Source organism: Scardinius erythrophthalmus (genome assembly GCF_964197995.2).
Source record: "Scardinius erythrophthalmus genome assembly, chromosome: 17".
Taxonomy (NCBI): domain Eukaryota; kingdom Metazoa; phylum Chordata; class Actinopteri; order Cypriniformes; family Leuciscidae; genus Scardinius; species Scardinius erythrophthalmus.
The window spans coordinates 13110121-13131421 of NC_138237.1; the positions used below are offsets into that span (position 1 = coordinate 13110121).

At 38.7% G+C, this 21301-nt stretch overlaps 1 protein-coding gene across 3 annotated transcripts in view; it reads right to left on the reverse strand.

Moving 5' to 3' along the window:
- The window catches only part of whrna (whirlin a), a 116144-nt gene extending 98448 nt beyond the window's left edge, over window positions 1–17696 (reverse strand). For 2 of the 3 annotated variants that reach the window (XM_081391613.1, XM_081391614.1), the window contains exon 1: window positions 15661–17696. In XM_081391613.1, the coding sequence (XP_081247739.1) occupies window positions 15661–16395 (735 nt within the window). In that variant the 5' untranslated portion in view covers window positions 16396–17696. The remainder of the gene's footprint in view (window positions 1–15660) is intronic. The other variant, XM_081391612.1, reaches the window with a different exon arrangement.
- Between the last annotated feature and the right edge of the window lie 3605 nt (window positions 17697–21301).

A 21301-nucleotide genomic window follows, 5' to 3' on the forward strand; every position in this document is an offset into this window, starting at 1 on the left:
GAGCAAGAAAGGAGATTTTGCTTACTCAGCAGCACCTATGTGGATGGGTTAATGTGGGTCAGAACCAAGGGTAAGATCTACATTAACATCACTGGGCCTCCTGCCCAATGTTGAACAGAGAGAGGAGAAATGTAAAAGAGGCACAAAACAAAGTTCTCGAGAGATGCATTTCAAGAGGACAGTGATATTACTTTGTATTACTTTTCAGTACTTTGCACAGAAGTCCACACCTAACTCTAATACTAAACATAAGAGGGGTGTAAGCAGGTTAGATCTGCATGATTAATTGTTAATTGTTGCAATCTTGATTCAAACACCAATGATCCTAAATGACATCGATTCAGCTTTGTCTGTTAAAACTTCGACAAGTACGAACATTCAAATCAGCGTTGGCGCTGCCACTGAGCCAGAGAGAGCAGCTTTCCTGAGGTATTAAACAGTTGTTTCAACCACACTTTGTGTGCAACATTACTTCTGTCTTACAATAATTCAAATGATCACAGAAGTACTAGAATAAAAGTTTACTAAACACTTATGTCTACAGTAGTGATCAAAATCACAAAGTAATGTGAATCGCCTTTTGAAAGTAACTTCAAATATTTTGTCAATTACATCGTTACACCAGTAGGTGGCGACAAGTGAGTGTTAAAAAATGTATTTGTCATATAGTCATTAATTCAAAAGATTTGTTCAAAAACGCTGATTTAACCAGAAATGAATCAAACTAAGTGAAGTCTTTATGAGTAAGTAATTGAATCACTAATTCAAACTGATTTTAAAAATAATAATTAAAATGAATTAAATATATTTTTGAATAGACTCCAGTAATTATCATTTTGCCAGAACATAGTAAATCACATGTTATTTTGTTTAGTTGTCTATTCAGGACCTTGGGAGACTTGTGATTCTCAAAAAAAATAAAAAACATAAAATAAAATAGTGATTCCGTTTATTCAGAATCATGCAGCTCTAAAGCAGATCATTAGAATATGTAGGAATGAGACTGTAAGAATTAATTCAAATTAGCCACTAATTCGCAAAAAACTAAACAAAATGACTAATTGCAACAGGACTGTTTCAGATAGTCAATAATAATGATAATAAATGGAGAAATTCCAAGAGTACCATTACTAATAAATCAATAATAATGATATTAATAATAAAATGACAAACCAATCATTAATGTTATATGCACTATGTCATAGTTTTTAATGAATGTACGTAGTTAAATTAGCTAGGCTATATATATCTATATACAATTTCCAACTTTTGCATATTTTCTTTTTGTAAAAAAAATATTTGAATTAACAAAAAAGTAAGAAAACTTTTAATATAAAATATTAGCTATATGTAATATTTCGTAAAAAAATTATTTCTACCTTATTTTTGAGCCCTCACACTATCACATCCTTTCATTGCAGTGGCTTTTACACAGATAGGTAACACTCTAAAATCCAGTTGAGGGAATAATTTCCCTTGAAGCAACTTCAAGCAAAGTTTCTTGCTCAAGGGCACAATAGTGAAATCTTATGGCTCACTTCACCTCTTGCAGAAATCAAACCAAAAGTTTGATTACAGGTTCTAAGCTTTACCTCACCACCCTTGGGAGAAACGAGTGTCATATGATGTAACGATGGAAACAAATAAATAAATGAATCACTGTCCGAAACTACAAAACCTCTTTATAACCACCAGATATGAAACATGTCGGTTTGACTGGATCACTGTATTATCAGCTATGAGCAGTCTGTAGCTGTCAGTAACCCACACCGCTCATGAGGAACATATGAGCATGTTGTCTTCTGATCCTGAGTGGCAGAACAATTATATCACCTATCAAATCCATGCTCTCTCATTATAGCGCCGTTCAATCATAAATCTCAACAGCCCGCCACCCCCATCCTCCTCTAGCCAGAAAATTCCCCAGATTGTGTTATTTTCCCTGATGCAAGGCCTTTAAGGTACAGCCAGCCTGTGGAGATGAGTGTTCTTGGCAGCATCCACTGGCAGCGGTCCACAGGGAAAAACTCATCAGCCTGTGTCCGTGGTTCGGGATGCAGTGTTTTGAAGGGACAACAAGGTCTGAACTTCTCCAGGACGGGATGAAAGATTTCTACCTCTGACACTGATCTGAAGGTTAGACTTCATAACCACGAACAGAACTCATTTTTTTGGACATTCGCAGAAACATAAATCTCAGATCGGAATCAATTATCTGGACCCGGAGCAGACTTTAGTCCTTCGGTACGGAGGCTTCTGCCGCTCCGTCATAATCCAGAGGAGTTATAATGAAACATAGCGCCCCTTCATGACCCTGCACACATCGTTGCAGAATTAATATCTCTATGTGGCTCTGACCCCGTACCTATTATTAATTTTCTTCATATGAGAGGGGAAAACAGTCAGTTGGGAATTAAATTGAGTCCTTTTGAAGGCACATCCTCACTAATCTGCCCGAAACATCTTAATTATCTCTCTAAATCTAAATCCTCGGTGACCAAACAATGTGTCATCCCTCTATATCTGAATATATGCGTGCTTTCAAATCCGCCAATTTCCTTTTAATAAGATAACAGACCTGATCCTTCTGGGAGGAGGACGGCTTTAAGTATTTTTAAGCACTATTCTATAACAGAGTCCCAGTACGTCGACAGATTAAAAGGATATATTCCTTAAATCTGACTGAACATTTAAGCCATCACAGTTATAATCAAAATTTAACAGTAATTTAGCCAGGAATCAAAATTTGGGATATTTAGCTATTGCAGAGGTCTTCAAATGGAGTTGCGCCAATATAAAAATATTCTAAATAAATTAAAAATAAGCCAAAATGAATGCCACAGATGACATTTAACATTGTTAAATTCTTAGTGTTCTAGAGATAAACAATAACTTCATGACATCAAGTAAATTAAATGTACAAGTAAGAAAAGATAGATACATTTAAAAAGTAAAATGTAATTTTAAAAAGTAGTACATTACATTTTAGAATTTTGTAGCTTCATAAATTTAGCTTTTAATATTGCATTTTTGTTTGATGCACATTTTTACAAAATCAATAAATAAAATAAACATGTATACACAATTTACTTAAATTAAAATGTGCACAATTATTTTAATATTTAATTTAAATGTACAAAAAAATAAAATTAAACATAAAATATGGACAGATAAAGAAAATGTAAAAAGAAATGTAGTTGTAATTTTTAAAAGTAGTACATTACATTTTATTTTTACATACATACATCATTTACTTAAATTAAAATGTGCATTATAAATACAGTATTAAAATGTACAATTAAAATGTATATTAAAACACTTTGTATTACACAAAATTATATTAGTTTGTATTAAAAGTACTTAAAAATGGTAAAGCAATGTTTAGACAAAAGGTTATTTTGTCATTCAACATCATTGTCTGATAAACGGCATAGAATAGTGCACAAGTAGAATAGTGTAGAATAGTGTACTCGGCATAGAATAGTGTACTCAAATTGGGACGCACCTACAGTCTCCACAATAGTGGTGTATTGTGATATTTCATTGCTGTTTGTTGACAAACTGGTCACGGAGCTGGTGCCCATGAGCCCAGTCACCCAACCTAGCATGAAAACAAACCATAGAAAGAGAGCGTCAATTAGCAGATGCATCTGGTGAACAGTGCCGGCTATAAACCCGTCGAGCAAATCAGAAACGATGTCCGCTGCCAATAAAGTCCAGATCGATAGGCCGAGAGCTGATGATTAATCTGGATGCTGAATACAAACAGACAAACAACTGGGGCAGATGACAGTGGCAGAGGCTGGACGGTACAAAGATAAAAGAGAAAAACTACATGAAAGTAACCTTTGTAGGTCAATTACCGCCATCCCTCACATGCAGCGGTGAAAATTGGCAAGTGTAGGCACTATGCACTCTGGTTAAGAGTGGTTCAAGTTCGTAGAGGAGTCACGTGCACATCGACAAAGGCTCAGTGTGAAGTTCACTCAGAGAGTGATGGCCATTTAGTCATTTAATGGGTTTTACCCAGCAGACAGTCTCAGCAGGAAAAGCTCATACTGTTACTTTTGCAGCTATATTCAACAAACACTAAAGACCAGTCATTAGAGAGTCACATGACGCTAAAAACCAGATGGAACAAACAAAACAAATCCACATAGTGACGATTCATGTTGTGCTCGCTAATTTTCTGTACTCTTGCCAGCGATCATGCACACTCGCACAGTAAATTCAGGCCGTGTTCATCTCACACATGATGTAGTTGTGCCCTGAGCGCTGAGTATGCGTCCTAACAAATGTCATTCGGATCAATAAAAATCTTCCATAAAAACGATATACTTAGATGGATGCACCCGAGTTTATGCCTATGTGTGCATTACTGTGTGTGCGTTTGAGTGTGGGGATGTCTGCATATATGGTGTATCCATGTGTGTCCAACCACGCATTTAATGCTTATAATGCAGGGAAAAAATGGATTTTGCATTCAAGGCATGTGTGCAGGTAAAACAGTCTAATCAAGTGGAAAAAGAATTGAAAGAGGAGAGAGGGGGTGGGGAAATATTATTTTGGGCATTATATTGTGTGTAGAAATACATTTTTAATACATTATATATTCTGTAACAATATCCATTTTTTTTATTTTTTTTATATTTTATTTTAAGCCTGACATTTGAAATAATAGTCAGAAAAAAAATAATTTTTTAAAGGAAAAATGTATTGAAACTTTAGAAAAAAGAAAAAGAAAGTCAAAAATAAATGTGCATATTTTTGTTTAGTATTATATTTGACCAACATGCTTTTATGGCTGATATAGGATTATATAGGACAACATGGAGGGGGAATAAAACTCCAAAATTAGCAGAAATACGCAATTTGTTGCTGATATTTGAAGAATAAATATGACATTCTAATATTAATCTAAATATCAGTTGTCAGTCACTCATCGCTCAAAAAATGGCTTAGTTTGATGTATTTAAATGCTTAGTTTTTATTGTGTGGGAAAAACATATGCAATGCAATGATGATTGAGAGATTCCTCTAAACGTTCCTCAAAAGTATATCATATTTTATGCTCACATTTTAACTAGCCTTACACCTTTAACTAGGTTACACCGTGTTACACTGTACACAGATTATATAACTTTTTCACATCGGCACAACCGCAGGCACCATACTGATAGCGGCTCCCTGATGCCCGAAAATGTTAGGCCTATAACACACACACACACACACACACACACACACACACACACACACACACACACACACACACACACACACACACACACACACACACAGAGTACACGCATTTAAAAGTGAAAAGCTAGCGAGCATAGATTTTTCAGCAGCGTGCTGATCATGCTGATAAATTAGAGGCCTTGGGTATTTGTGCATCAAATATGATACAGCAGGCTTTATAGGATTCAATGAATAAAATAATACATCATTAAAAAAAAATCACTTTATTCCTGCAACAGTACATCCCACACTCTTCTCTTTTCCTCTCTCTCTGTCTGACTGACATTAGTGTTGAGACAAGGTGGAGCTTCTTCAATTATTTACCAACTGGAGTCCTTGAAAGAGGTGTCAGCCAATCAGAGGCCAAAGTGGAAAGGATCACATGTATCATCAACACTGCACTGCCTTATGTGGACAAACTGAATATTCTCTGCCATAAGACTACGAGTGGCGAGTCATGCTGTAGATCAAGAGCGTGTGCAACAGATGGTCTGGGTCCAGACGGGACAATGGGACGCAGGGTTTGGGAGGCGGGGGAGGGGCCAGGCTCAACTGTATTAAATGACATACTTTAAGGCTTAAAAGAAGACAGAGGAGATGAAAGGCAAAAACAGGGTGGAGAGTGCTATTAATAATCTACAAGCTTCTACTGCTCAAAATTACTAATTATATTGCAACCACAAAACACAGAGGAGCAAGTGACTTGAGCAGATGTTAGTTGTAAACACTTTGTATCCTTATGTTATGTCTGTTACAATAAACAGGTTTAGAGTGGTCTACTCAGTATGCAAATACAGTTTATTAATTCAGATGGCACTTCTGAATTTACCAGTAGTCCACAGTATGAAGACACTTTTAGGTGTATAATATGTCACAGTTTACTTTATTTTGCTATCCTCACTTACATAAATGAACTATAGTGACCTGCATCTACTAGTAAAACAATATAAAAAATTATATCTGGTGTATGAATAATTTTTGGTTTGACTATATGTAAGCAATAAGGTACAAGAGGCTGTGCTGTATTGTGAATAAGTAACGGGTGAAGGGCGTTGTTAGGCACAACGCGAAGCGGAGTGCCTGCAACCCCTTCAGCCGTTACTTATTCACGATAAAGCACTTGTCTCGAGTACCTTATTGCTTTTATAAAATGGTTACCACACAATACAACTATTAAAGCCGAAAAACATGTATCTATGCAACTTTTATTAAAGGGTACATAACATGCACAGTTCACCTAATCTCATGTTAATCTTGAGTACCTATAGAGTAGTAGTGCATCTTTAATATCTCCAAAAAGTGTTTAATTTTATTATATTTATAAAAGAAAAATACAGCTTTCCGATTCTCTCCGGAAAAAGCCGAGGTCCTGGAGGCGGAGCTATAGAGTCTAGCGGTAGTGCTTGATTTCCAGCAAAAGACAGAAATCTGATCCAGTTGTACTTACATGACTGGGGTCTTTTATCACTGGGACCACTCCACGTTTTAATAGCAAACGATTTGCAAATCCAGCTCGACCTGGGCCTTGTTAATAAAACATTCGTCACTGAAATGACCAGAACACACAACCGCACTTGGTACACTCCGTTGCTGCCCCGGAAAAACAAACTGCATCCACTGTTCCTGTAACACTGGGTTCTTTGGAAAGCTGAACACGGTAAGCTTTCCCTCACATCCAAAAACACACTTTTTTGGAGACATTCTTGAACAAATCCTATGCAGCACTGGCTGCCGATGATTTCCTGTTGAAGCGCGTTGATGTGCGCGGTCTCGCTCTCCTCTGGTCGACGTGTGCGCGGGCGCGCTTTTCCGAGAGAAATGCCCATATAAGGAGTTCCACTCTCATCTACGTCATTAGGTCCACGATCGAAAAAAAACAGCCGAAACTTGTACCAACCCGGAAGTAAGATTTTCGGCACAGAAATTCTCCGTTATTTGTCCAAAATATATTTTTTAAACTTTGCCCATGTTTAGCATGAGAATCCATCTCTTTAACACTGTAAACAACTCTGAATACATGAAACACCATTGTACCCCCCCTTTAAGTAAAATCATTAAAAGCCTTCCTTCCGCTGGATAAAATAGTCCCTGACCGTAAACCAACAAAAGTTAACGTTACATACATTATTTCGCCAATAGATGGCGGCAAAGACCGTCTTTATGAGTGAGTCAGACTTTTACATTTGAAAGGAATCAAACTTGTGAACACGGAGAAGGAAAACGCAACTGACAGATGACCATGGGCACGGAAAAAAACCTTAATTGTTAAAAGGACAAGATATCGCAGCGGACATTCAAACGGATTTTTTTTTAAATTATGAATATGGCTGACCTGAAGGAAAATGCTATATCTACTGTAAATGTACACTCGCTTACTCGATCTCTCACAATACCCTACTATAGCTTCAATGAACAATATCAATGAGATCAAACGTGTTTAAGTTACTAAGAGTGGTTGCTAGGGGTGTTGTGTAGTGATACATAGAACAGTTGGGTGAAGCGGTCATAGCCGTGTTTTATCGTGAATAAAGCACAGCTATTGACCAATCAGAATCAAGGATTGGAACTAACCGTTTTTATATATATATATATATATATATATATATATATATATATATATATATATATATACACTGCTCAAAAAAATAAAGGGAACACTTAAACAACACAATGCAACTCCAAGTCAATCACACTTCTGTGAAATCAAACTGTCCACTTAGGAAGCAACACTGATTGACAATCAATTTCAAATGCTGTTGTGCAAATGGAATAGACAACAGGTGGAAATTATAGGCAATTAGCAAGACACCCCCAATAAAGGAGTGGTTCTGCAGGTGGTGACCACAGACCACTTCTCAGTTCCCATGCTTCCTGGCTGATGTTTTGGTCACTTTTGAATGCTGGCGGTGCTTTCACTCTAGTGGTAGCATGAGACGGAGTCTACAACCCACACAAGTGGCTCAGGTAGTGCAGCTCATCCAGGATGGCACATCAATGCGAGCTGTGGCTAGAAGGTTTGCTGTGTCTGTCAGCGTAGTGTCCAGAGCATGGAGGCGCTACCAGGAGACAGGCCAGTACATCAGGAGACGTGGAGGAGGCCGTAGGAGGGCAACAACCCAGCAGCAGGACCGCTACCTTTGCCTTTGTGCAAGGAGGAGCAGGAGGAGCACTGCCAGAGCCCTGCAAAATGACCTCCAGCAGGCCAAAAATGTGCATGTGTCTGCTCAAGGTGGTATGAGGGCCCGACGTCCACAGGTGGGGGTTGTGCTTACAGCCCAACACCGTGCAGGACGTTTGGCATTTGCCAGAGAACACCAAGATTGGCAAATTCGCTCTTCACAGATGAAAGCAGGTTCACACTGATCACATGTGACAGACGTGACAGAGTCTGGAGACGCCATGGAGAACGTTCTGCTGCCTGCAACATCTGTGAATAGCACAGGGCGCCAGTGGCGATTTTGCCAATCTTGGTGTTCTCTGGCAAATGCCAAACGTCCTGCACGGTGTTGGGCTGTAAGCACAACCCCCACCTGTGGACGTCGGGCCCTCATACCACCCTCATGGAGTCTGTTTCTGACCGTTTGAGCAGACACATGCACATTTTTGGCCTGCTGGAGGTCATTTTGCAGGGCTCTGGCAGTGCTCCTCCTGCTCCTCCTTGCACAAAGGCAAAGGTAGCGGTCCTGCTGCTGGGTTGTTGCCCTCCTACCTCCTCCTCTACGTCTCCTGATGTACTGGCCTGTCTCCTGGTAGCGCCTCCATGCTCTGGACACTACGCTGACAGACACAGCAAACCTTCTAGCCACAGCTCGCATTGATGTGCCATCCTGGATGAGCTGCACTACCTGAGCCACTTGTGTGGGTTGTAGACTCCGTCTCATGCTACCACTAGAGTGAAAGCACCGCCAGCATTCAAAAGTGACCAAAACATCAGCCAGGAAGCATGGGAACTGAGAAGTGGTCTGTGGTCACCACCTGCAGAACCACTCCTTTATTGGGGGTGTCTTGCTAATTGCCTATAATTTCCACCTGTTGTCTATTCCATTTGCACAACAGCATGTGAAATTGATTGTCAATCAGTGTTGCTTCCTAAGTGGACAGTTTGATTTCACAGAAGTGTGATTGACTTGGAGTTACATTGTGATGTTTAAGTGTTCCCTTTATTTTTTTGAGCAGTGTATATATATATATATATATATATAAATATACATATATATATATATATATATATATATATATATATATATATATATAGCAATGTTACTAGCAATGTTACTATGGATAAAAGCATAAATATACATAAATATTACTGTGATCCAGTTCCGATATCGTAGTAAGGGAAATGGGTCTAAATTCTCAATATTCTCCTGTTTTGTATCCAGACTGTCTTGGGATCTTTAAAAATCCTGTTGTAAAGAACAACCGATTATTTCGATCTACATTAGGCTATACAAGGATTATGTAACCAGACTATAGCTCAAACTCATTTCCTTGTGTGGTTTGTGGAGGATTTTATGCTGTATGTTTCTCACTGTGTTAGTCTAAAAAAAAAGTAAAAAAAAAAAAAAAACCTTAAACCCATCAAGAGTTCTGTGCATCATGGAAGAGAGACTGCCACATCAAGTCATGGCGTTGCTCTTTCCCTTCACAGAATATGCAGTGCTTGTGTGTGTGTGTGTGTGTGTGTGTGTGTGTGTGTGTGTGTGTGTGTGTGTGTGTGTGAGTGAGTGAGTGCATGAGAATGTGAGTGAGAGGTTCATTCATCTAAAATTGCTTTATGTGTAGTTATTTCAAAAGCATAAATGGCTTAGGAGCCATAAAACGTCTAGAAAGTATTTTTGCAGGCGAATAACTACAATTATACTGCACTGTGCTTTCACATGCTACAATACGCCAGAATACTCATACTGAATGCAAATACATATCGGAAATTCTGCAGCTTCTAACTTTCCTTAAAAAAGGTTAAATCCATTTGACATACTGATAAAATACCCAGCCCCTTAAAACCTTGACGCTACAGGCATGTGATTTCTTTTCACAAACACAAAAGCGACAGATCTGGGATCAGTATATCACAAAGATATCATGTGCTGAGAGAGGCAGGTCTTAAAATCACAGAAATGTGGACCAATGATCCATAGTCAGTCAGTCATATATCAACAGGTCCCCAACAGTGTGTAATGACTGAGCATCAATCCTGCCCTGCCTCAAATTGATGAGGTCTGTCAGAGAAAGCCAGTGTATATTCTCCGCTTTATGGTGGAGCTAAATCAAGATGAAGAATACAACGGACAGTCAGTCACCTGCTCTAAGCCCATGTAATGAACAAGAGATTATTGGAACAGGGGCCAAAACATTTGTGCCGCCTACTCAGTCAGAGACAATTAGCAGAGGGGCTGAGAAATGAAATAAAGCTGATACGCAGCCTTAAATTCAATTTAATGAGCAAAATCCAGTGAATAAGATCATGGAGGAAAGGCTCTCCCTCCTTTCCTCCATTCTCTGATTACCTTGTTTTTCCTTCATTGGGAGAATGGGCAGGAATCTCTTATCCTGGGTTTCTACTTGTGCGTAAGAAACTGTCAGAAAAAGTCGTGGATTTTTGATGCCAGATTTAGACTTTATTATTCAAAGAACCCGAGCAAGCTTCTTGCAAGGAGCGGCTCCAGATTTCAGCCCCGTTCTCAATATATACCCATACATCCTTCACACACCCTTAGGCAAAGTTTTTACCATGTGACACACTAGAACAGAATTTCTTGCTGTAAGCATATACCAGGCCTCTGTTCACATTCCCAGCACACAGACACCACACAGCTAGATAAATAATAGTGTTCATACAAATAGCTATATTATATTAGATGACTTATTTTCTAAATAAAATCTTCTTCATATGCTAACATATAAAAAAAAAAAAAATACAGAAAAAAACATCAGCTGCCGTTGCCAGAAATTCACCATAAAAACATTATGTGACAATATTTCATGGATAGCATATTGGCATGTTTTCCCTGTGTCTGCACGGGTTTCCTCCGGGTGCTCCCGTTTTCCTCCGTTTTGTGTGTGTGTGTGTGTCCCAAGCCATGTAATGGGAAGGGTTGGGGAATGACGTGGCAAGCAACCTACCCCAGAAAAATCATTGGCAAGAAAATTCATGGACAGTCTCTCGCCGTATGCCTAGATATGGCCATAGAATTACCAAGAGTCAGATACGACTGAAACGATACGATAGATAGAAAAGTATATGTTATTAAATAATATCATTTTCATACCAAGCTACTCGAACTATGAAAATCATAGCTTTTACTTGCAAAAACGTACATTTTAACAGCATTTTACAGTAAAATTACATATGCGTTAAACCATAAACAGCTTTTTACTGTAGCATTTAATAATTTTTTTTTTTTTTTTACTTACAAACATTTTTTATAATGTACTGTTAAGTCATCATATTGTCATCACTTGTGCAATTTTATGCACAATTACCGTTTATTTTGACTTGGCAAAGTATACAGTGTCACCTCACACCACCTCATTTTTTGCCTCTCATTTGCATAAAGTTCAGCATTTTAAACTTTTTTGATGCACTCTCTCACTGCATGCTCCCCTCTGCTGTCAATACCACCATGCCCCAAACGAACCTTCTGCTCAGCTGCCGTGAGTAAACTGAACACGCTCACTGAGCTCTGCTAAGCACAAGTGGACAGGTACGGTTAGAGGCACTGGTTATGAATCTTCTCGCTTGGCTCTAACTGAGATTACAAAGCAGCGTTTGACTGTCAGCTGGTAAACACTGTCTTAATCATCTTTCGGTGTCAGGACAAAGGCAAGAGGCAACCTCCTCTAAGTTTGAGCCATGGCAGCTTGCATGAGAGTCACAACAGCATTAAAATTCAATCAGCTCGACTAACAGGTGCTCTTATATGCGGTCACCCTTGAAGCAGGAGATGAGGAAAGATCATTGATCATATGTGCTATCATAGCAGCACAGTGAACAAACACTGAAGGCCATGCGGACAGACCAACCAATCATGAGATGCCAAAGGGCATCACACGCATTCAATATAGCCTATAAAGATGGTGCGGACAGGTCACATAGAGCATGTACAATCCATCCTCATTGAGTCTGTAGACGCAGAGAGAGAGAGAGATGGAGACAGCTCAGACATCTGGAAATACAGGAAGAGAAATAATGATGTCAGTCCAACTGGAGTGATTCCTCTATCGACCTCATAGGACCAGAAACATCATGGATATAAACTAGAGGTATAATAAAGGCCCGTTCACACCAAGCACGATAACTATAAAGATAACGATAAAGATAACTATATATGCGTCCACACCAACGACCAATAACGGTCTTTTTATTCTAAGCACACGCGTGCCCGCGCTGCGGTTTCAAGGTAGTGAACTGCTAGAATGGATTCTGATTGGCTGTCAGTGTTTTATCGTTTGACAGCTGGAAAAAAATCGTTCTGAAAGTGATCCCAACGATATCGTTCCTCATATCTTTATCGTTATAGTTGTGGTGTGAACTCTGTTATTCTTTAATATGGAGAACGATTTTTAGAATTATATCTTTATCGTTATCTTTATAGTTATCGTCCTTGATGTGAATGGGCCTTAACACTCGTGTCACGATTCGGTTTGATACAAGATACTGATATCACCATTATGATGCTCTCACTTACTTTGAACAAAGCCAAAATAGAGTTAAAATGGAACTTTAAAAAAAAAAAAATATATATATATATATATGTTTATATAGTGCTATTAAAGCAAAAAATACTATTAAAATTCTAAATTTGGCATTACATCAAATTTTGCACAGGATAAAATGGTAGAAATGTTCATTTCTATTCTAGTGTCACCATTTTATCCTGTGCAAAATTTGATGTAATATCCAGAATAGAAATGTTAATTTCTATTCTAGAAATATTCATTCAGATAAGAATTATGTTAGATACATATGCCTGAATGCATACATTAAAGAAGTTTTAAACATCTTATTTTATTAAATAACATGGCTGCACAATTAATCGAATTTTAAGTCGAATCGTTCAAAGGCGCAATTGCAAAAAAAAATAAAAAAAATCCACTTACATTATTCTGTGTGCTTAAGATGTTTCTTTATAACATTATAATAGAATGCATATTTTACGTTGGTTTGGTTTCTTTAAATTAAAAATATGGATATTTGACATTTGAGGCTTAATGCTATAGAAAAGCAATACATTTTTTAGCAAGAGTGTTTTCAGCTCTTTATTTTAATATAACAATATGGCATGCAGTGGCTTCAAACAATAGTATAAAGCTATTTAAAACATCATTCAATGATTTGATGAAAACATTTTTAATTTATGAATTCTAATTTTTCATAAATTACCATATTTGATGCACCATTACCATTTCTAATGCTAAATTAAATCTATCTAAACTTTCATTTTGGGTGAACTATGCAGGAAAGATCTTGTCGCAATACTCAAATAACGCTGTGCGTCACATGACACACACAGTGACAGTGATAAATGTAGTACATCCGAATTGTATTAACACTACGCACATGTCAAACTATATATAACATACTTTTTAATGGTCACAAAGCAAGTACTTACTCAAAAAAGTACCCACTTAAAGAGTATTCAGTTTCAGATGGAGCCACTATGTTACTTTTTCCAAGAGTTTTACCAAGTAGCATTGTAACATGCAAACTGAAAATTATTATTTTAGTGTTTACGTCTGAAAACTTAAAGAAACCACAAAATAAACCAAGAAAGAAAAAGAAGAACAAAACGGATAATGTTCAGGGTTCATTTACAAAGGTCAACAGAGTCTGAGGAAACCCTCACTGTAACTAAAAAAAGATGTTCTTCCTTCTGCTAGAAAAATGAGAGATAACTTGAGGCACTGAATTTATCTGCACCTACTGTAGCAAAAACCCAGTCGAATCGCTCTCCGTTCTGGCTGCTTATACAGCTTGTGTCTTCTTCACTCAGGCTATGTCTGCATTACATGAGAACAAGAGCATCAAGACAAGCGGAAGGTCATGTTCAGCCTGGGGAGAGGCCCGTCCATTTACTCATGCAGATCAATATGATTAACTGGGAGGAAGCAGCCTTCCCCCACTGCCAGCTTCTGTTTAAGAAAGGCACCGTGGAAAGAATTTATACCCTGCTGTTCAACTGTGCCAGTTTTCCCCCGGCGAAGGGAAACAATGACACAGAAAGGAGGCAAACTGTTCATGTTCAGTTTCTCTTTCTCTTGGCACACACGACTCTACAGAGATTCGCAAACATGGGAATATGGAAGAGTCAAACAGGAAAGTATCAGTGGAATTGAGTTCCTAGTCATATGCCAACTTTGAAATACGCTCCGCTCGGGATCTCCACTGTCAGATGCTTCCATGTTTTGTAATTTAGTTAAAAATATAATCACTGTAATAATGAAATCTTTTGAGGTTCCACGCTGGTGGAAGCCTTCGGAGAAACCAAGTCTTAAGACTTTTTGAAGATGACTCAAAGTGTACTAAAGGAACTTCGATATGCAAGTGCATCAAAGCCTTTTCCTTGTTATGATGGCAAATGTTTAGTTTCTTGAATAAACTACTGTAATAGGTTCCTCAGAGAACTGCTCTTTTAAAAGTGCGCCTAGAGAGGGTTTCACCACACCAGTGTCTAAGGCATGTGAAAACTAGAGATCTTGCCACAAACAGTAGGCTATGTTTGTTGGGGACAACTTTTGACAGAATGCAATCTATAATGAATAGCTGGATTCAGCACCATGGACAGCACACACAATACATGTGAGGTCCAACATGTAGGATTACTTCCTATTAATTATGATTACAGTTCTGTTATAGTTAGTATGTTAAGGGTCAGGCAAAATAAGCTCTTCTTTTGAATGGCAACTGTAGACCTGCAAGGAAATGCTTCTGCACTGAAACCTGTGTATGACAGCAAGTATTATTGATACAAAATCGACAAGCCAGTGCAAGTGACAAGCCACGTCTAATCATTTAACTACATCTAATCCTGATCAATAACATCAACATTTGTGCAGGCCTTCCTGGCTAACACATCTCAATAAAAGCCAGCATTTATCTGGTCCTTAAAGGGACACTTTCAGCTGCTTGTCTTGCATTAATAATCAATCAATCAATCAAGGAGGAGTAGTTGCAGTCTGTTTCCCTGTGGTCTAACTGGCCAGTAGCTGGTGATCTCAACACAGTTATGATATCTGTGGCCATGTGCATAGGTAATATTGAGGAAAGAAAGAAAAATAGCTCACACATTATACCACCAACAACAGCATTGAATCAACAATTTAATTTAACATAATATTTAATTGCATATTTATTTAATCTAATTCACTTAGCCTAAACTTTACACAAAATATTAATAAAATAAAATAAATATACCTTACCTTAACTGCCTCTGCGTGCGTGACCCGGTCGAACACTTTGTCGTTAACTTTCATTATCTGGTCTCCTATTCTCAAACCCTCCTTTTCTGCCAGTGAACCCGGTTCCACCAGTGACACATAGATCCCAACTCCATGCTCGGAACCTCCGCGGATGCTAAATCCCAAACCCTCGTTGCTCTTGTGACGCTTGAGGATCACCTGTCGGATCTCTCCAGGGGGCTCCGGTAAGAAATTTCTCCCCAGTAAAGGAATAAGAGTCGCTGTCCCATCGCTGCTGGTGCTGATACTGTCAGGAGATCCGCGCAGAGCGGCTAGAGGCGCGGAAGCGGGCGAGAAATGAGCCCCGTGTGTTGGACTGGAATTAGCAGCCTCGTGGGAGCCCTCCGGGTCACCATTGCGCGCAAGAACATCAGATTTCAAGTAGAGCCCCTCTGATGTGTACTGATCGAACAGAAGCTGATCCGAGCGCGGGATGACCAGCCGCAGCATGGGCAGGAGCTGACGCTTACTCGGGACGTTCAGTATAACCTTAAGCGTCTGGACCAGATCGTACACATTGCGCTTGGAGTGGTACACGTTGAGGCAGTGGATGAACTGCTCTCTCTCGAGGTCGCTGAGCAGCAGGTTGAGAGCGTTGTGAAGCTTCTTCACGTTGGCGGACAGAGAACGCGCGCTGGAAGCCACGGAGTTGCCCGAGGAAGAGTTGAGCGACAGGCGCTCCAGGTCTGTGCTCATCCTCGCGCCCTTTGCCTGGATCACAGAGCCACGCGGAAGCGGAGGGGTCCGGCGAGCATTGCAGTAGCACCGGAGCCGAGTCTACAGGAGCCTACAGGAGCCTGTGGAGCGGCGCATGGCACTGCGATGCCTTGATGTTCACGGTCATACTCAATATTATATCAAACGAGTCACACAGGACCTACAAAACCAAACACATAAATCTAATTAGCTGAAAAAAAAAAAAAAAGTTTGGAATTGAAATAAACACTTTCAATTTTAAATGCTACTATGTAGCCTGCATTTAAATTTTAAGGCCTATGTAAAATAATAATAATAATAATTTTACTTTAATATTCAAAAAGTTAATACAACGTATATTATGACTGAACTTAGTTACATTAAATTTATGAGGAAAATGAAATAAAATTTGTTTTGTTCTCAGATATGTACATTGGAGTGTTTTACATTACATGTTGTGTTGTTTAGTTGGCTAATGTTTGCTGCATTCATTTAATGTCACGTGTTACTTGGAAGCACTGTGATCTTTCATTGTTATTAATCACAGTTGTTTTTATAACAACTTGTGGCATTCAACAGTATTGAAACAGTTATTTTACAATGGCAAACAGATTAAATAACTCACGATAGTCTATTTTGGAACATTAATAGCCTTACTGAATGAAATAATGACATACAGTCAACGATTATGAATTTAAAAATATGGTCATTAAAAATTCATTCCCATCATCACTACATTTCATATTTATAAAAATATGAAATTCAGATTTCACGGTCAAAAGTCATTTAAAAAGCCCTATAGTCGAGCGCAAAGTGCACCTTCCCAATAACGGTGGCAGAAAGCTGCGCGCTCCGGTGCGTCTTGTGCTCGTGAAAAGGGGTCAAGTGGCCAGTGCGTCTTCTCCGATATCTCTGTCGTCAACAGCGAATCCCTCATGAAGGAGTTCAGGATCTTTGCCCAGAAATCCAAAGCTTTACAACGACCACAATCATACGAATGCGTTCCCGTTGATTAGTTTTTAAAGTAGAGCACCGGATCAGCGTTCAGTTCTAATCCACTCGTCCCTGTATTTGGAGGATATGACACCCAAACTAAAATGCAGAGTTGTTTTCCTTTGGCACGCTCAAATCAGAAAGTTGAAACGCGCTTTAGTCCCTTGGAAAGTGCGCTGGATGAATTCCACAGACAAATAAATCAAACAGGTTGGAAAGTTATTTGTTGCGTTAGTGCGCAAAGAAAGAAAGTAAAACGGCACGGACTCGACTGTGTCTCCGTCTAGCCTTCAGCTGTCGGAGGGGATCGACTGAACAGGCTCGCTTCAACGAGTCCCTACACAGGAAATGACGCAGCTTATGTGGTGCGCGTAAGTTGCTTAGTAACCAACAACACACGAGTCATGCCCATGGTCATGCCGGGTGCGCGCAGGACTTGCAAATGACCATCTGCTTATTTTAAAAGCAGTATCATAGACCTTACTCAGAGCAGCGCCATGACAGGTATGAAAGCGAGGCTGTGAGGAATAGACTTACCGTGTTTTCAATGGCATCCGCAAAACAAAAAAAAAGTAATATTTTTAAAGTATAATTTTCCACAGCTCGATACATTTTTTTTTTGTCTACTGAAATATCTTTTGCAGTGTTTCGTCAGCAGAAAAATCCCAAAACACATTAAATAACAGTACAACCCACTGAAGAGATGTACATCCCCCAAAGCCTCGCTTTCATTCCTAAAAATATGATAAAGCTGCTGTGAATCAGGTCTATTTATTATCATTGAGACATTTTTTTTATTAATATTTTGATATTATTTTAATTTTAGTAATTTTCTTGTTTTTTATTGATTATTCATGTGGACTAGTTTAATTTTATTTAGTTTTATTTGGTTTTACGTCTAGCTGATAAAATGTCTATTTATTTTTGTTTCAGTTTATTTTAGTACATCAAGTTTAACTAAATGAAAATGTTGCCCTGGCAGATAGCTATTATTTCAGCTAAGTTTGTTAATACTTTTTATGGTTTTAGTTGAACAATTTGAGTCATCCTGGACAGCATAAACATAAATAGCTTTTTACTCAAAGATCATTAAAATCTTATTAAATAGACAATAATAGCATTGCTGTAACGCCATCAGAAATGCAAAAGTTGTTGCAAAAAAAATAAAATAAAAATCTTTATTTGAATCCATAACATCTATAACAATCGTTGATTAGGATTTGATGATGCAATTAATTAACCAACATTTTTAGTTAAAGCAGAAACACATAACCCACTCAAGCAACCAGGTTAATACTCTAAAGTGTAAATGGCCCTCAAGGGTTTTAGATGCATCCCTCAATCATGTTTTACCCCTCCATAAACATTTACAGCTCTGACCACATTAGTACGGTTCACATTACGGGAGTACACGATAGAAAGCCTTTAAATCAAAACCTTTTACAGCATTTCAGAACTGATCCCATAAAGCAGCATGCTGAAATCCTGCCACAAATCTGAGTCAGCATTTCACACATAAAAAGCCGAATGGGTTTCTGGCCCGACACTGGCACAGGTGTCGATGTTGAGGCACGTCAAGAGATGACAGTCAGAATCTCAACCCACCTGAGCTTTGAACACACGATTCCCAAAGAATCGCTCTAATCAGTTCCCAATCCACCTGTATTGGATAATGAGGTGTCTAGTCATTTTCTCAGAGCTTAGGTCAGAGAGGGAGTGACGGAGTGACAGTGAGTGATTGATGGGCGTAATTAATGCAGTAACTGAGCATAAGCGACAAGATGGCAAGGTAAACACGATTATTATGCCGTGCCTCCGATATGGACATAGACAGAGTAACAATGAGCTGAATTCCAGCCTGGTAGGCACGGGAAGAAAGATCTAATTAACTCTCCCTATCCTCCTGCCTGCATCAGCACTGCTAATGACTTTGTCTATCTGTTTGATTTTCAATTTATAGTGCCGACTACAGCACCTTATTGCACATGCCAAAGCTGAAAAATGTCCGGAGGAATAAAGCACAATTACAATAACTCTATAGTCAGTTTGACAGGGAACTGATGAGGGGCATGTGCACAAGAAAATGCACTGGTGTCGATGTGAATTTGTTTATATAGTCGAGCTAGGGCGTTTTGTCTCTGCACCGGCTGACTGTATTAATCTCTGTTTTGAGAAAAAGCAGCTAAGTACTTTATGTAATAGGCTTTGGAAAGAGTGACTCAGAGCAACCTGGAGGTACCGGTGAAGAGCGTGAATGGATTCGGCCTTAAAGAACATTTGTTCCATTGGCGGTGACTGTTTTAAATCAAATTCTCAATTTAGGTACTATAGGTGTATGAATGTGTGTATACATATTGTATTCATCTGTTTTAATCATGTATGTCCCGTGTGTTTTATTACGTGGTATACATTGTGGTTGTACAGTGTTGTATCTGTTTTTATGCCAGTGTTAAAGATGAATTTCTGTCCAGTAAAACTGAACGGACAATAAAGTCAAACAAACAAACACCTCTGACACAGACACTATTCAAGATCCCAGAGAGTGTTTTATGTGTTCATGCCTAATAAACAACTGCATGTTTCATGTAGTTCTTGATCAAGTGGATAAAGGGAATTACCCCAGTCACCTTTTTCTCTACTCAACCTAAACTGACATAATTTGTCAGTTTATCAGTCACTTAGCCATAAAACTATGTTAACTTGCACAACAACAATGTACTAAAAATGAAACAGTTTTTCCTTTGCTTTTTTCGCGTACAGACGACAGTGTTGTCTACACATTCACATGGATCTGTGAAAATGACTAAAAATGTTGTATTATTCATGCCAGGCCAGTAGTTGGCGATATTACTTTGTAAAGTAACTACGCACCTATAGACTGAACACGTAATTGGCATGCGCATGACATCATTGTTTTCACAAATTCGTGTTTTTGTAGTTTACAGAGAGACGATAATCGTTTTCAACAACTTGCACTTTGAAACCCGTTTTCAAAAGTTTGCATTTTCAGGCCCCCAAAACACCGGTGTCGTGTAAATGAACGGCCAAAACACATAAAAGTGTTCTGTTTCTAGTTGAAAACGGTGTCGAGTAAACGGCCCATTAGTTGATAACCCCGCCAACAGGAACCATTTGATTTGGAACCAAGATGTCCGAGTTTGGCTGGTTAGTGTCAGACCCTGCTTGTAGATATTAGAACTACACACTCTGCTAAGAGAAATGCAAATAAAAGTTCAGAATACAAACTGTTAAATTTTAAGAGCCTTAAATCGCAGGTCTAAAAATAGGGAAGCGTTTGAGATAAGGACTTGAAATATGTTTGCTTTAAATATGTATCTGTGATATGAGGCATCCCAGCAAGCAATTTTGCGTTTAAAAGACGTCTAATAGCTGTCCAAACACAGACCTGACGTCTAGGCTAAAACAAGGCAAAATTTGGGCTGTCAGTGAACATTTTATACACGTCTAACCATATTCCAAGAATAGACTAGTCACCTAGAACATGAACATGTCAAAGAAATGAAACCAAAAACATTGTAATAACTGTTGACTTTGCTTACAGGGTGGAATATCATACTTCTCGCAAGTTATTTTGGCAATAACGCCATGTAACCAAATTGAAGGTTATTTTGGCTAGAAGTGTGTTATACTATATCGGGTCTATGGATAACCTAGACTGTGAAATGACGGCTAATGTTTGCTGGTTCTCTATATGGATCTCATTTGTCTTCCAGTCCCTCACTTGCTCAAGCATCTCAGGTAATGTCATTGAATTACAAGGGCAATTTGCCTCCAGTGGCAGATCTTGGAAACCGGTGGGGTCGGTCGGAGAAGGAACGTGAAAGTCCCTGCTTTTATTGCTAACGTAAATTAGTCCGCATTCCTTGGCCTTATGGAGAGATGGATGGGTTCA